The sequence below is a fragment of the Syzygium oleosum genome, unplaced genomic scaffold (genome assembly GCF_021117445.2).
Source record: "Syzygium oleosum isolate NSW1041296 unplaced genomic scaffold, Sole_v2.1 Sole_v2.37, whole genome shotgun sequence".
Lineage (NCBI taxonomy): Eukaryota > Viridiplantae > Streptophyta > Magnoliopsida > Myrtales > Myrtaceae > Syzygium > Syzygium oleosum.
Genome location: NW_026607521.1, coordinates 2,012,006 through 2,028,621, shown reverse-complemented (window position 1 = coordinate 2,028,621; position 16,616 = coordinate 2,012,006). Strand labels below are relative to the sequence as shown.

General features: G+C 42.4%; 2 protein-coding genes across 2 annotated transcripts; one reads left to right on the top strand and one right to left on the bottom strand.

Annotated features, from left to right (window-relative positions):
* The first annotated feature begins 6,774 nt into the window (after window positions 1–6,774).
* On the top strand, window positions 6,775–11,208 carry LOC130135752 (ankyrin repeat protein SKIP35-like). Its single transcript, XM_056305443.1, has 3 exons — window positions 6,775–7,418; window positions 8,062–8,494; window positions 10,092–11,208. Exons 1-3 carry the CDS (start codon window positions 6,775–6,777, stop codon window positions 10,896–10,898), a joined length of 1,884 nt encoding a protein of 627 aa, XP_056161418.1. The 3' UTR covers window positions 10,899–11,208.
* Window positions 11,209–12,806: 1,598 nt separating this feature from the next.
* Window positions 12,807–13,142, bottom strand: LOC130134472 (protein AUXIN-REGULATED GENE INVOLVED IN ORGAN SIZE-like). Its single transcript, XM_056305336.1, has one exon. The coding sequence runs from the start codon at window positions 13,140–13,142 to the stop codon at window positions 12,807–12,809; it is 336 nt and encodes a 111-aa protein (XP_056161311.1).
* Between the last annotated feature and the right edge of the window lie 3,474 nt (window positions 13,143–16,616).

Below are 16,616 nucleotides of genomic sequence, written 5' to 3'. Positions count from 1 at the left end.
AATGTATTTTCGATTGGATATAGATATTAGAGGATTTTAATGCTAAAAAAAGCTGTGAACTCGAGATATGCATACAAGTTAGGATATCCTTCTAGACCGAGCCACTGATTTTGTAGGTGAAGACCTTATTAAGGCGGAATCTTGGTCACATTGTCACAAGGCATTGTGTCGTGATCATGGTAGTATAATAAGCAATAAATTAGTCAATGAAATGGACCATTGACGTGGTTTTTATGGAAATTGATCAATGGACTTGACCATTGATAATTGAATTATGATGATGGATTTAAATATGTATTTTTTACCTTTACAAAGTTTTGATAAAATGAAACAACTCTTATGTGATTCGATATGTATTTTATACCTTGAATTTTGCTTCTAAAGTTTTTGTATTGTTTGTATACATGTATAGTGGTTGCTCGATCTACTTAGAAAATATATACTACTCATTGGGTTGTGTTGCTCACCTCTCTCTGTCCCAATCTTTTCAGGCTCCTCGGCTAGCGGCCGTTAGTACGAGGTCGCTCTCACAGGACTTTTGGGAGTTAGATTTTGTGTATGGTTTTTAGGAGTTGTATGCATGTACGTTATTAGTTTGTTGGGTTGGCTAAGTTCTACTTTTACATGTTCTTTTTTGTGGATTATGGAAACTTTGGTGTTGTGATCAACCCGTTGGTTTATTTATATATGTGGTTTGAGATATATATGGTTATGTTTGAGGTTGTGTCGTTCGTGTGGAACGAAAACCGTGTCATCTCCTTTCTAGTTGTTTTCGGGGTGTGACATAATCCATCTAAAGAATCGTTTGCCTTCTTTTTTCGAATTAATCACGGCTTCTTTTCAAACATTGTACGAGGTTGGGAAGAGAATCATTATCTAAAATTCTGCTATCATTATCTCCGGCAATTTCTCTAGTAATTGACTATTGTTTATATTTCAACTGTCCAACATGAGATTATGGTATTAACGAACCAGTTATCACTGATGTAAAATCTTCATTAGTCTTAGATAAATGAGGCAAAAGTTGTTCGACCCGTGCATAAGAGATTTTACAACTTGAAATGCTCGTCTATTTCTCTTCGGAACTTAAAAACTCCTGCCTCGTTTATCTAAGACATTTTAAAAGATAACAATACCAGCTATGCCCGGTGCGATGTGCACGGATAAATTAAAGAGAACATAGAAGATGAAGGTAGCCTTACTAGCGGAAGAGGGGGAGATACATAATTAACACAATTTGGAAATAAAAACCTTGTACCCTATTTAAATTTAATATCATATATGAAATAAAACACATTCTTAAGATTAGATAAAAATTAATAATATCAAATTTGTTAATTGTACTTCATTAATGGCCAACACCCAATTATAGAATGCTCTCATCCTTCCCAATCTAGCGAATATATATGATATAAAGATGCGTGCGCATGTTTGTGTACTCGTTTCTACGTCAATCTCAAAAGGAACTAAAGTTCGAATACAAAATTGGCCCGAGGATTTGAAGTGCAAGGCCACGTTCGCATGGCGTTGGGAAAGGACTTTGGGCCTTTAAAGTTGAGGGAAAGTTGCGACGTTTGATGGAATTTGTTTAGATCACCTTAAATGAAAAGTTAGCTTTGGCAAAGGGCAAAATCCAAAGTAGGTCTTCCATTACTTCGGTTTAATTTTTTTCTTCCAATTTTGTTCTCGTCAACATTCTCGAGTTCCTATTTTGCCCTAATATTTACTGTTCATCGTCTCTCTCAACCAAACGCACCCACTATCTGTTGCTTCAGATTTCGATTGACGCAACCCTAAGGGCGATGGTTGCTAAGGGACAATCACCGAGGGTCAAGTGTCGTAGAGGATCGATGGTCGACGGTTGCCGAGATTTGGGTTCATGGGATCTGAGTTTGCACTATTTGGCTTTGCTACGATCACCTTGCTTGGGCCGCTAGAGGTTGCACGACCTCCAGCAAGGTCGTCAAGATCATGCAACCCTCGGTGTTGCCTCACCTCGGCCACTAGAGGGTTTGTGGGCTTCACCTCGAATATGACTCAACCATGCGGCTTTACCTCACCTAGGCCACCCAAGGTCATGCCACCTCAGGCAAGGGCCGCCGGGGTTCATGCTACCCTTGGCGCTGCCTCCCTTAGGTAACCCGAGGTCACATGACCTAGGTAATGCTCGGCCTGAAATCACGCGACCTCAACGTCATGTCGCTTGGCCTTTTCAACAGCTCAAGCCTCGCCGATTTCAATTACTTTCATCATGTTTGTCGGTTCTTCAATAGACGCTTTATCCCCCCTACACACCCTTCTACCCCCTTTGTTTTTTTTCACTTAAAAGTTACTTTGCCAAAAGTGCACCAAAGTAAGGGCAACAAAACAGTATTTGCTTCGAGTAAATACACCTTGAGTCAAAGATACTTTTGGGAAATGTCATTTCCCCGGATCTCCCCCAAAACGTGCCCGTGAATCAAAAATGGGAGCGTGGTGCCATCCTTGTCGAAACTATTGGGAGACAAATCCCATGACCAATGGAATAAGTCATCATTGTTTAGTTCTATTAACTACGCCATGAAATAAAAATCATAAGAGATAATGACACAAACAGTTTTTAAATTTTGGACCAATGTGTAATATGATTATCGAACTTTGGCCTAATATAGTCCTATTAGAAGGACTACATTAAACATTTTCATATAATTCAAAGATTACATTGAATACGTACTAAGAGTTCAAAGATCACATTAAACAAATTAAAAGTTCAGAGATCATATTGAACATTAAGTTAAAGTTCAGTGAATACATCAAACAAATTAAAAATTCAGGGACCACACTACATATTGAGTCAAAATTTAGAAATTGCTTGTGTCGTTTTCCCAAATCATAACTAAGACAACTAAGATGCAAACGAAAGTCAAGATTTAATTGCGAAACATACTTTCGAAGGTGAAAAATTTAAGGGTTAATACCACGAAAAACCCTAAACTGATATACCTGTGATAAATTTACCAAAAACTATTTTTTAACTACAAAAATCCCAAACTGAGACATCTCAGTGACAATTTTACCTCCGAACTATTTTTTTTTGACGACCAAAAACCCCAAACTGGTACACCTGCGATAATTTTACCTCAAACTAATTTTTTAATATTATTTTTCCGAATTTTTTTTCTTTTTTCTTTTTCCTTCATTTTCAACCTATGGCCAGCAAGGTCGGCCCCGCCGACCGCTGGAGAGGCCGACCTCGCCAGTTGCCAAAGAGGTCGGCCTCGCCTAGCAACTGGCAAGGTCGGCCTTGCTCGCCCCTAGCCAGGTTCGACCTCGCCAATTGCTGGCGAGTTCAAGCCTCGCCAGATCTGGCGAGGGGTCGTCCTCACCGTCGCTGGCGAGGCTCGGCCCCGCTGGCAACTGGTGAGGGCGGCCTCGCCCGCCCTTGGCGAGGCTTGAACTCGCCGGCAACTGGCGAGGTCGAACCCGGCCAGGGGCGGGCAAGGCCAACCTCGCCCGGAGTTCTTTGGGTGAGGCCGACCTCGCCGGCAATCTGAGAGGTAGAGCTTGCCCGGTGGCCGTGGGGCCGACCTCGCCAAGGCTAGAGGTTGAAGATGAAGGAAAAAAAAAAGAAAAGGGAAGGAAAAAGAAAAGAAAATAAAAAAATTTGAAAAAATAATATTAAAAAATTAGTTCGGGGTAAAATTGTCGCTGATGTACTAATTTGGAATTTTTGGTGGTCAAAAAAATAGTTCGAGATAAAATTATCACATGTTCAGTTTGGGTTTTTTGTCATCAAAAAAATAATTTTAGGTAAATTTATCACAGATATATCAGTTTAGAATTTTTCGTGGTGTTAACCCAAAATTTAATTCATGGAATGTATTAGATGGCGAAAATGGGGGCCCGTCTTTACCAACCAAAATATTCATAACAACGAGCACAAGGACCGTCGTACGTAACGTAAGTCTTCGAGATGGAAGTTCTACAAATTTGATCCCGTTATAAAACCCTTCGGAGCACTTGTTCACCAACCAAATGATAAAAAAAAGTTGCACTTTCCAAATCGTTAACTCTTCTCCTGATATATTTATAACTAAAAAAGAACCCAAATTTCTCATATTTTTCATCTTGTGTTTGCGCTCGAATCGCTATATTTTCATTCTTATCGGACCGTCCAAAAACGTAGGCTTACAACATAGGGAAATGAACATACTTACGGGCCTAATTCATTGTCAATTGACATCGGACACTCAATATTGTAAAGAGCAAAAAAAAAAAAAAGGAAGAAAATTGTTTTACAAATATTAAAAACTTGATCTGTTAACGAGTAGTATCGAGGCACTGTTCAAAGCTGGCACTCATTAAATATACTCGATCAAGAATAATTCACTTTTCAAAGTATTAATGATGAGTAACTCGAGAATAAACACCGCGAAATTCCCTCAATTGATTACTTAAGAAGTGGTCCAACAAGAAAAAGGAGACTCTTCTTTTGCCCGTAACGAAAATAAGAATGTTTTAAAGAGGGAAACTGTGCAAATTCCGGAGAATTCGGGGCGCACAAGTGGAAATAAGCAAAAGTTTGGGGGCCGGGGGGAGAAAGAGAAGGGGACAGGACAGGTGCGTGCGTAATGATTGCAGTGGAACAGGGCCACAGGGGGCGGGACCCACCCCACCACCCCCCCCCCCCCTCCTCCCCTACCGCTTGCGTCACGGCCCCCTCTTTATGTGGTGGTGGTGTCGCGCTCGCCCACTTTGTCCTCTTGCGGCCGCTCTCCTACCTTCTCTCTCCCCTCGAATTGTCGATTTTGCCCCCTCCTCCTCTAAAAAAAATATTATTTTCGACCCGATCCAATAATTCCCGAATCATTCGACCAAAATAACAATAATAATAATAATAATAATAATAATAATAATAATTTCCGAATTATTGTTTTACGGTGTCACTGGCTCCACCTATCTTCGAACACCCGACTAATCTTGGCGAACCGTGCTGACCGCGAGGCGGACCCCATGCTCGTTGAGACGAAGAAAGTCCCGGGATGGTATCGAGAACCAGCTTTCGCACGCGTGATTTGTTGATAAGTTCCAATAGGACCCCGATTTGCCTCGTTTTTTAAGAAATCCATTTTAATATATTATTATAGACTTTTTTCAGGAGATCGTTTGAGGACTCGATACCTAAAACTTTAGATAGCTGGAAAATTGCTTCTTCTCGTGAAATTGTTTTCGCTAAATTGGATTGCCATCCTGATGCCACCTAAGCAATTGAAAAATGTTTTCCGTATGATATTTTTAGCTAAAAGAGAATAGATTTTCGAATAGTTTACATAACTAGGTACAATTTCTTAACTATTTCTATGCATAAAGCAATATGATGTTTATGAACTTTCTAGATGCTCTTGAATACAGGTTTTAGGATAAAATAGTCAATATGCCATGAAGTTTTATGGCATATCGAAATATAATTTGAATTGTTTGATTTCTATTGCTATCCCGCATTTTTCAGTTTTATGCCATGGAATTTTAGTGTCCACTTATTATGCGTATTTATCAAAAGTGTTTTTTCAATTTCCAAAGTGAGCCTCACACGTCAAATGATAAATAATACGACGAAAATAGCATTATTTCCTTTTAACACCTCGTGCCCGAAAAAGAAGAAGAAAAATCTCAATCTATTTATCATTCTGGTGCTCCCTTAAAAATCAAAATGATCCGCTACCCTCTTTTTCATCGAGCAACACAAATCATTCATTTTCTTTCAGGAAAATAATTATTTACCACCATACGTTATTAGTCCGCGATCACACGGCCATATATTTTCACGCTCATTTTAATATAAAATGCATTAAAAAAAGGGGGGAATCACATGAATTTCACTCAAACGAGTGACGTCGTAAGTGCCGCGAAGTGAATAAACAAAAACCAAAACAGAACGGGAAAAAAAAAATCAATAATATCAGGAGCTCCTCCATTTTGCTGGTTCACAAAATTCTCAGAGCACCGCCAGAAAAAAAAAAGGAAGGAAAAGAAAAAAAATAGAGAAAAAGAAAAGGAGGGGTTTTTGCTCTCTCTCTCTTCCCCATCCCTCACTGAAAATCGCCAGGTTCGATTCTTCCCCCATTTCCTCCTCCCCCTCCTTTGCATCTCCCATCGATTCTCTCTCTCTCTCTCCTTCCCTCCGCGCATCCTGATTGTTCCGAGTATCTTCCGTCTTCGCGACTGAAGGAATCTGTGCTCTGAGCTTGGTCGCGTGTTGGTTGCTCGCCGCAGATTTCGCGCCCCGTCTCGATCGGCCGGCGGTGAAGGTCCGCGGATCTCTGCGAGGGGTTTGTTTCTTTCTCGCTCCTCCTCCTCCTCCGCCTCCGCCGCCGCTGGAAGGTTCCGATGGAGGAAGGCGTGGAGTTCTCGCCGAGGTGATGATCGAGTGGGGGGGAGCCTTTGTGTTACCTGGTGGCGGCCCGGAGGTCCGATGCGCGATGCCGCGACGTCGGTGACGATCGAGGGTTTTTTTTCCCCCGCCGATTCCTCGCTGTTTTTCCCGGTGCCGGATGGCTGCTCGGATGCGGATTCGGGCTTAGGCTGTTGATTTCCCCCCTTTTGAGTAGGTATGGGAGCTGCGGTTTTGGTAGAGGCGAGCGGGTGAGGATGTGAGGTGTGTTTTTGGATTTGTGCGATGAGTCGAGGTCGGAGTTAGTTCGGCATGTTGTAGTTTCTGGACGCGGGAGGAATTGGCTTTTGCTTGATCGGGGATCGGGGTGCTTCTCTTTTTTTTTGTTCGCCGCAGCTCGGAAGATGGAGGAAGAGAAACGCTTTGCGGCCTGGAGCAATGACTTGGAGCCGGGGAATCAGACGAACGGCGAGCGTTTCGCGAAATCTGGCGAGCCGAAACTTGAGGAGAGCGGGAATGGAGATTTCGTTGATGGAAGTGGCGATCTTTGTCTGGAAGGTGGCGAGGGCCCTAACACTCTCTGCTCGACCGGAGGTTCCCATGTAAGCGAAGACGCGAGGGCGTTGTCGGGTTGCCCTTGCAGCTCCAAAAAGCTCAAGTCCGGAGTAGGTCCGGCGGATTCGGGGCTCTCGAAGAAGGAGAAGTATGGGCCGGACAAGAAATTGAGTAGACAGGACAGGATTGAGCTGTGCAGGCTGTTTCAGGGAGCAGTGAGCTCGCATGACTGGGAGCTTGCGGAGAGTTTGATACTGTTGGCTGATCCCCAGACACTCAATGATACTTTATGCATTGCTCTAGACTCGATATGGTTCTTGAGCACTCATCAAGAGCTACACGGGATCACCGGATTGATAAAGAATATCATCGCTAATGGTGCTTATGATTTCACGAGAGCGGCTCTTAGGACTTCGTTTCTGGCTTCCTGTGTCTCGGCTTGCCAAAGTCGGACAATGAGTTTGGCAGATACAGTAACTATGATGGCCCAAAGGCAAGAACTGTAGCTTTCTACTAATAGATTATTTCCGATTGGCAAAGTTCCATGAACTATTCGTGCTGCAGTTTAGCTTGCATAGATCTGTAGAACTCAGATCACCAATGGCTATGAATCTCTATCTTTGTTCTTACTATCTCTGTCTCGCTTATGTGAAGTTATTCCGCTGCCTTGGTTATGTAAACCCTCTCGAAGCAGCGGAGCTTCATCCATTCGGATCATGCTTTATATGTTCTTTCCTAGAATCCGTGGCAAGTAGATTTGTGTACATATGGTGCTGGTTGTGTGCGAATCTTATCTTGCTCATTTCTATCCCATTTGGATATATGTCCTGATTTGTACACTGCTTTTAAGTTTTTATAGATCTTGCTTGATGGGGATTCGTGCTCCGTGAATTAGCGTCAATTTGATCAGCTGCAGGTCAAAAAAGTTGAGATACTAGTTAGCTGGTGTCCTCTTTCTAAATCCTTAAAACACATGCTATTTGTTGGGAAGGATTCCTTGTGATTAGCCCATATAAGGCAATGAACGCATGCAATGAATATGCAGCTGCTTTAACCATACTAGTGTAGAAAAATCAGCGCATGGAGCTTATACATTTCACTCCCTGTAAGAATCTCATCATTGCTTTCTATATCAGGTTGCACGAGCGTCTCCAAGAGTGTAATGGTGATGAGGTTCTGAAAGCAGAGGCTGGTGCTAAGGTCCAAAAATTTTCTGAATGGGCATTGAAGTGTATTGGATTGCATTCTCGGTGCCAAGGAAATAGAGATAGGATCAACCACAGCTCAGCTGTTGAAATTCAACTCCAGCTCTCTGCATTTAAGACATTCCTGGATCTTGCTGGTAATCATCTTACAGGGAAGGACTTCACGGAGGCTTTTGACGCTGCTTGCTTTCCTCTTACTCTTTTCTCTAGTACATTTGATCCTGGTTGGGCATCTGGTATAGCTGCAACTGCCATCCAAGGGTTGCTGGGCATGCTTGTCGAGGGGGGTGCTGACAATGTTAACCAGTGTTTTCTTGAAGCATCACGGTTTGGAAGCACAGAACTTGTGCGCATTCTGTTACAGGTGATCTTTCTAACCTGTTTATTTTCTGAAAATTCTTTACTTTAGTTTGCATGTGCTCTTTGTGAAAATATTTTCATAGAACATCATTCCAGTTGTGTTCTGTATTTTCTATTTCCCTTGACTCGGGTTTCTTGTTGATGCTTCTCTTTCCAATGCATGAGAAGCAAATGTTTTTTCTCAATTGTAATTCTTATGCATCTTTCTCATGTACGAATTTTCTTTGTTGAATGTGCTGTATGGAGTACATTAGTTAAGTTTCATTTTCAGTTGTTGCTTGGTGGATGATTTCTATAAAAACAGAGATACATACTTCTCAGGCTTATCAATGACATTTCAGTGGCATGATTTGTGTGGTTAATATTAGTGTGCCCTGGTTCTTGTTCTGATCGCCTCCACAGAGTACTGCTCGATATGAAATTATTTTGGTGCGCTATGGAATCTGGGAATCCGCTTCTGATGCCTCAAACAAACTAGAATTTGTTTGGTTTCTTGCGTAAAAGTCCAATTAGAAGGTTGATTGGTAATCTGACTATTCAGGGTAAACCATCTTGCCACCATAAATTTTTTTTGGCCTAAATGACAATGTCCCTTAATTTGACTTTTTGGGCCGAGATAATTTTCATGGTTTTAAAATGCTGTCCCAAGCATCTGGGGGTTCACAGACCATCGTTTCAAACTAACACTGACACCTCCAACAAAAATAATACAAAACAGGCCCAAGCTGGCAGAGCCTGGTCAAAGTTTTTTTTTCTTTGCTGAGCAAGATAAGTCTTGTTAAAGGCGAGAACCTTTATTCAACTCAGAGGATGCCGCCTGAGACATTTTTATCGTTTGACCATTTGTGGACTCAGATAGTCATAATATGTTCCTTTTGCTTCAACGGCTGGATAGAGGATTGAAGCTGACAAACCTATGTGAAACAAGGATAACTATTTACTGATATCCTTTCTCCAAATGAACATTTGTTACATTTATGACATGGATCTGTCAGCGTGTGCATGCACTTATTTCTTTTTCCTTCCTTTTGCCAAGTTCTTGAATTTTAGGTACCAGTTTAGATGAATTAGTTGCTTCCGAAGTATAGAAAAGGACAAGATAGATAGCTAGCTACATGCCCTAGTGCAAGATTCGAAGTATAGTCTAAATAACTTAATGGTATCCTTCAATTAAACATAGAAATTCGGATTGATATTTTTGGTAGATCAGTGTAACGTGAATGATGCATGAGATAGTGGCATATATTCTGGTGAAAATGGAAGTGAACAGGCAATTAAATAACTGAAAATATGAAGCGTGTCTTTGGATTTCTTTTATGATTTGGACTGTTCTTCAATGAGGTACAATATGGAAGTAGATGGTTGGTTTGTAGCTGTTGCCAATAACTGAATATATGAATTCTCTTGTTAATGCTTTGCTGGACGTGGTTCAGAGCTTGAGCTTTGTTTATATGTATGCTTGTATGTCTGCTTTCTTGACTACTAGCCACGGGTTTTTTTAGAATATTCATGTTGAAGAGTACCTTTGTTCATTACTATAGTTTTACAGTAGTTTTTTTTTTTTTTGATAAACTTACAGATTATTTGGTTTGTTCTGTCAGATTGCTCAGAGGAACAGCTTGGATGTTGATGTCGACTTGGCTTTGGGTTTTGCTTCTCACTATTGCAAGATTGGGACAATGGAGTGTCTAGTTGAAGAGGGGAATGCAATGGCTTTCTTGGGTCCTTTGTTGAGGGCAGCGGAGAGGGGTTGTTTGGAGGTTGTGCAGTGGTTTGTGAGGAGGCGCTGTCGAGATATGGAGCTTTGCCTTGCCCTAACTGCTGCAACAGCTAGCAGCCAAGTGGAAGTCGCTGCGTATCTCCTCCCTCATGTTCCTCAACCCAACCTCACTGCTCTCAGTGTTGAAATTCTTAAAGCCGCCGGTGAACGAAGTGGTGGTTCTCTGGATGGTGTAGCTTTTCTAATGCGATCGGATTTTCTTGGGGATCCGGTTGCAACTTATGCTGTCGCTGACAGCATTGCTAGGTCAGAAGATGAGTCGATAGATCCTTTACTGCGGGCTTTTCTTCAAGAGCACTGGTCAGAGGCAGCTTTTGTTGATGGGCTGAGGCAAGGCCAAATACATTACATGAATTTCATGCGGATACTGAAGCGGGGTGAGTCTCCATTATGCTTGACAGATATTCCTGGACCTCTGAGGGCCGCGATCGCCTATCTGCCATTGTACAGAGAGTGCACTGAGGCAGGTGGCTCCTTGCTGTCCCAAAGACTCAGGGGACAGCTTGTTGAGGCCGTGAGAAGGCTCGAGAATGCAGCCTTAGAGCCAGTACGCCCTTGCAGAGAGCTCTTATCTATTTTGGAGCATCACCTTCCTCGATTTTTGCTCAGTGCTCCGAATGTTGCCTAGCAAGAGTTTTCCTTGCGGCACCCTTTTTTCTCCGTGCTTTTACTTCTCTCTATCCCTCTATATTTCCTACAAATCACTGATAATAATCGCATGAAAGCGGGTTGAAGGTGAGAAAGATCTTCGAAGGTAGATGAGATTTTCGTTGAAGTGTCGCCTTGCTGGCTAAAGCTGTAGTGCCTCTCGGCTTATCTGCCGCATCATCCTCGTGTGCCACCGTATGAAGAGTATGGGTATTGATCTAAATATGTAAGAAGACAGAACAAACTTGGATGTGCATAGTTTGTTGGCAAGCTCCTTAGTTTTATTGTAATACCCGTGGCCGACTTCTTACTTCCTATGATCCCTTTTTGGTCGGGTCATGTGGCTTCTCTCGGGGGTAAAGAAGGGTGGGTACCGATCTTATACACGTCTTAAAAGATGCTTCAATGGCTGTGGAAAGCGACTTGCATACTGTAATGCTATGTTGGTCTAGTTAATGCTTCCTCGCAATCTTTTTACAGCTAGTGCTTGATCGGCTCAAAACACGTACAAGCTTGAAAAGACTTTTGTTTGGTAATCCAAACATCATTGCTTCCATTTAGAATGGAAACAAAGGACATTATCATAAGTTTTGGTCCTTGTGATTGAAAACGCGGAAAAATGATACTTTTTTACGGTCCCGTCGTCGAAACAACCAACTGGAGAAAACTCTTCAGCAACGGTTGCTGTGCTTTTGTCTGGTTTAGCTAAGGGTCCAGAGACTCATTGTGCTCCGGTGATGCGGCGCATCTCGCCGCCAACCTTAGGCAAAAATTGGTGGCGAGTTAAGACACTCACCGCCATGACTCGGCGAGGGACACCGTCCCTCGCCGAGATCATGGCACTTGTGACTGCCCTTTCCTGAGCATGGCGAGAGTCCCGACGAGGGTCTGGTGACCGTTGCTGATGGTTTTGTGATGGCCCATGTGGCCTCTCTGTCTTTCTCTCTCTCCCTCACTCTCCCCCTCCAGTTCTTTTCTTTGGGTTTTCTGAAAATTTTTCACTTCCGCCTCATCGTTTTGAATCCAGTACGCATCGGGATCGTCATTCCTAATCTAATTTCAAGGACCGATATGAACCTAAAGGCCACAGTTTAGGTTCTCGATTGGCTAAAATAAGTTTTGAGGAGTAGATTAAACATTCGAAAAAGGTCTATACGGAACTATCGAAACCATGGATGGGACCCCACATGCTATATCATTTTCGGTAAGCAGAACTCCTATGAGTCCAATCTATAGATTACATATCTACATCTAACCACATGCGCGGTCGTGCATCCGAAACCTTGGCAACGTTAGGACTCAAGATTGGTCATTTACAAGTTCAGGTACCTTTGGTTCTTCCTTTACTGGGTTTAATTAGCTTTCAAGGACATTGATTAGTGCCATTGTTTGTGGCGAGTGCACCAAACTTATAGGCATTTGGCACTTCTCTCAGTGCCAATGGCACAAAACTAGTAATCTATTATTACATCCTTGATTACCTCGACCGGACAATAAGATTGTCAAATGCATGATGCAAATCGTTTTCACTTGATAGATTCCACCATTATACGCCCAGTGGCACCACGTCAATTCCACAATTCCCAATAGACAAAGATATATCCTGGCAAAGTTATAGATTTCATTTCAAGTTCCTGACAGAGCAAGTGTTGACCAGATACGCAAAGGATAACAATGGCATGTACAGGTCGCGGCATGCACAATTTAACCGATGTCTCATGACCGCAATTTATGAGAAGTCGATGTTAAAGAGCATCTCAACTGAGGTATCGAAGTACCAATGAAGGAAACGTTTGAAAATCCTCTTTCTTCTTTCTCCTCTTTGAACACCGGAAGATCGGGTTTACAAGAATGGTATGATCGACTCACGAAATGAAACACACACTCTTTACATATATGCGTACGTCAAGTCCCTCACATTGGAAGGCATAAAGGCCAGTATCACGAGCACAACCAGAATGCCGATGGGAAGCAAAAGCAACATGAATGGGGGAGGCGGCAATGGCGGGAGTATCAACGGTAGTATGAGCAATGACACCGTCAGGCATATCAACACGTACAACGACTGTAAGCTGAAATATCCCGAAGCCGGCAACAGTCTCTTGGCACTTCTCTGCCGATTGTACTCCATCTTCTTTCCCTCAGCCAACCATCTCGGTTCTGACCCCATTTTCCTGCTGTATTCTATGTTCTTGTCTGCTGGTCTTCTCACTCTCCTATCCATTATGAAACCCAGATTTATGATTCCCTGTCTCTGTCTCGGATCTGCTTGATCAAGTTCGGAACTCATCTACAATTATGAGTGCTCCTGCACGGCAGATGGGGCCAATGCTTATCTGACTACCAACCAAATGAACCAAAGGAGGGCGGACGACGCAAGTGCTTAACGTTCGATCAATTCCCTTCTCTCAGTATCCTCACTGAGGATGTTTAGGTAGTAACACCAGGCCGATATGTGCTAATTACAACTCGGAGATGCTGAAAGAACAAGCAAGACGTCTCCCGAAACTCAAGTGCATCCGGTGAATTCTCTGAACTCCATCGTCTTGTACATCCACTTGCCCGCTAAAGTTCAGATTGAAAGCCGCGAACGTCGTTCCCAACGATCCAGCTGCAATACGACGGTGAAGCAACAAGATCAATGCAGAGAAAGCACCTCCCTTGCAATCACATTTCATCCTAGTCAATTCAACAATGTCTCCTCCACCACACAATCCACACATATACCAAAACACAATGTCCCCAACTCAAAATCAAAGAGAGCTCACAGGATCCATGCATCTCTCTCTCTCTCTCTCTCTCTAAAAGGTTTCTTTTTCCTTCCAAAGATCTAAACTTTAAACAACGCTATGAAAAAATGAGTTCTAATGGACAATCAGAACAAGCCCACGAATACTAAAACACCTCCAAACGGCCACAAACTAAACCCAACACAATCAACCAAACAGACGGGGAACCAAGCTAAAGACGGGTACCTGTGATACCGAATGAGATGGCAGCGATTGTTATGTGGAGATCTCAAACCATCCGGACAAGAACAAGGAGAAGACGGCAGACAGATTCGGCCAGGGGCACATCTTCGCATCTCAGCCCCTCCGGGCGCCCCTCGCTCTCTTCCAAATTCTTCAACTTTCGTCTCGTTCTCTACTCAACTCCCCAGAATCCCAAAGACCCAGAAACGGGGGAAGGCGCAAGTGCTGCGGAACGGGTTGCGCTCGGTCAAAAATAGCCAAGAAAAAGAGATGGAGAGGGAGGTGAAAAGAACGGCATGTGAGTGATGCTCCGCTTTCCCGAGGGGGAAGGGGCGGGCGATGGGGATGGATGGATGAATGAATGAAGGAACGAACGAAGATTTAGGTGCAGTGTATTTGATTGAATTGATGAAACGTAATTATTGTGAAATTGAACTGAATTGAATTATAGGAAAAAAAAAAGTAGGAAAGAGAGGAGAAGGGAGCAGAAGGCAGAAGAAGGGAGAGAGAGAACGAGACACGAAGATGGGTCTGGTTCAGTGAACGGCAAAGTCAAGTGGGGTGATACGAAAGTTGCTTGTTCTGGAATACATTTCACATCTCTCTCTCTCTCTGCCTCTGCCTCCCAACCCAAGGTTCTTCTCCCCTGGACTCCCTCTCTCCCTGTCTCTGTCCCCACCCTCTTTTTCTCTCTTTTGTTAGCAAAACTACCGCGGTTTGCCACCCTTCCTAGGGGCGTTCAAGGAAACTGAAACCCCCCACCCGGAAATCGGCAGTTTCCGTGAGGATTAATCCGATTTTCAGTTCCAATTTATTAGAACCGGTGAGTACCGATCCAATTTTCGATTCTAGGTATAGAACCGCCCACTTGATCACCCAGACCGGATCGATAATATATATAGTTTTTCGAAAAAAATTTCGACCAAAAAAAAAAAATATTTTAAGAAAAATGAAAACCCTAAAATCCCTAATCTAAAGCTTTAACGCCCATCAACTGAGTATTCGTCTAGTCTCGTCTCGTCTCACTCTCACTTTGTCTGAATCGTTTCTCTATATCTCATTCATTGTATCGACTCTTAAGCTCATTGTCTACTGACTCATGGCTTCGACTCTCAACTCCCGTCAACTCACGGTCGCACCTCCGACCATTCATCGGCTCCATCTCTCGCTCTCGGTCATCTCCATTTACGTGAAATTTGATGGGACCGGTTCCATGGACCCATCAGTGAATCGGACCGGATCGCGATTTGGTTCCCCGGTGGATTCGTGGAACCGATAAGCGGTTCTCAGTTTCAATTTTTCGGAATCAATCTTTAGTGGGCAGTTTCCCGGTTCCATGATAGAAACCGTCCACCCAAACCATATTCACCTCTAACCCTTCCTATTTGGGAAAGGAAAGGTCTTTTCAGGGGGCTAAGGGTGGAGATATTTAGTTTCAGACGTGGATTTCGATTCCGACGTTTTACAAAGAGACATGACAAAAGTCTAGAGTAAGTTAAGAATTAGAACAGATAAAATAATAATTATAGCATTATTTTATTTATATCATAAGTCGATATATTGAGTTTTGTTAAATTATACTATTCTCTTTTCCTTTTCTTTTTCTTTTTACATTCTCCCCTCTCTCTTCTTTTTTCTTCCTTCTCCTCCCGAGCACCTCCTCCCCCGTTTGTGCATCGCCGCAGTCGCCACTGCCAATCGGTGACGTCCCTCATCTCCTGCCAGCCATCGAGTCTGATTGGCGCGCCCCTCTTGGCCTTATTTGCAGTTGCGATCTCATATTAAAGTCATCAATTTCAGGCGACCCAGATCGAAGGTTGCTCAAGACCGATCGACTTTTGAGGTGTGATGTTGAGCACCTCCGAAAGGTGCAATCAATTCACAGGTGCTCACCATCACACCTCGGTTCATTTATATAATATAATATAATATAATATATATATATATTTAAAAAAAAGGAGGAATTATGATTGGTTGGATATGCGTTTGATTTTTTTTTTCTCGATTTTTCCATAAAGTTGCGTAAAACGAGGGAATGTGGCTCAACTTGGACCATTTTATTTGATCGTTCATGTGTCTGAGTATTTAAAAGCAGTAAATTTAAGATGTGAGTAAATCTCCTAATTTTTTTTTTTACAAAAAAATTTCCTAAATTTAGAGGATCTGTAACCTTGATACCAACTTGATTATTAGCATGCATTGAGAAAATGTGAAAGGGTTGAATTCGATGTGTTAATAATTGTCCTGGTTAGGTGGGCCAGGCTTGCAGTTTATAACGTCTTTACTTATATGTACTCACATCTTGTAGTTTACCGCTACTACTTTTCCAGTTCTTATAATCACATTAAAGAAAAAAATATCTAACTGATTATTTAACAAGTAAGCGCGTTTATTTAAGCAACCTCGGATGATGCTACTCTAGAGGCATTTGTCTTTGTGCTCCAGTGATTACACAATTTTAGAGGTCAAATTTTGAAAAAGAAGAAGAAGATAAACATAATTTGTCACTTTGGAGATGAGAATGCTTACAATTGTAAAGTTTTTTGTCAATCTCAAATTCGTCGATTTGGAACACGAATTCGAACATTTCTGGGTTTCGCCATCCTCGTGAATTTCTAGGCAATTGGAACAAGTTTGAGTGGTCCTTCGTTCTTGGATTTCCAACTAAAAACTTTTGCCAAAGAAGATCCGACAGAGAATGTTAATTAGAATAGAGGGTAAAATCA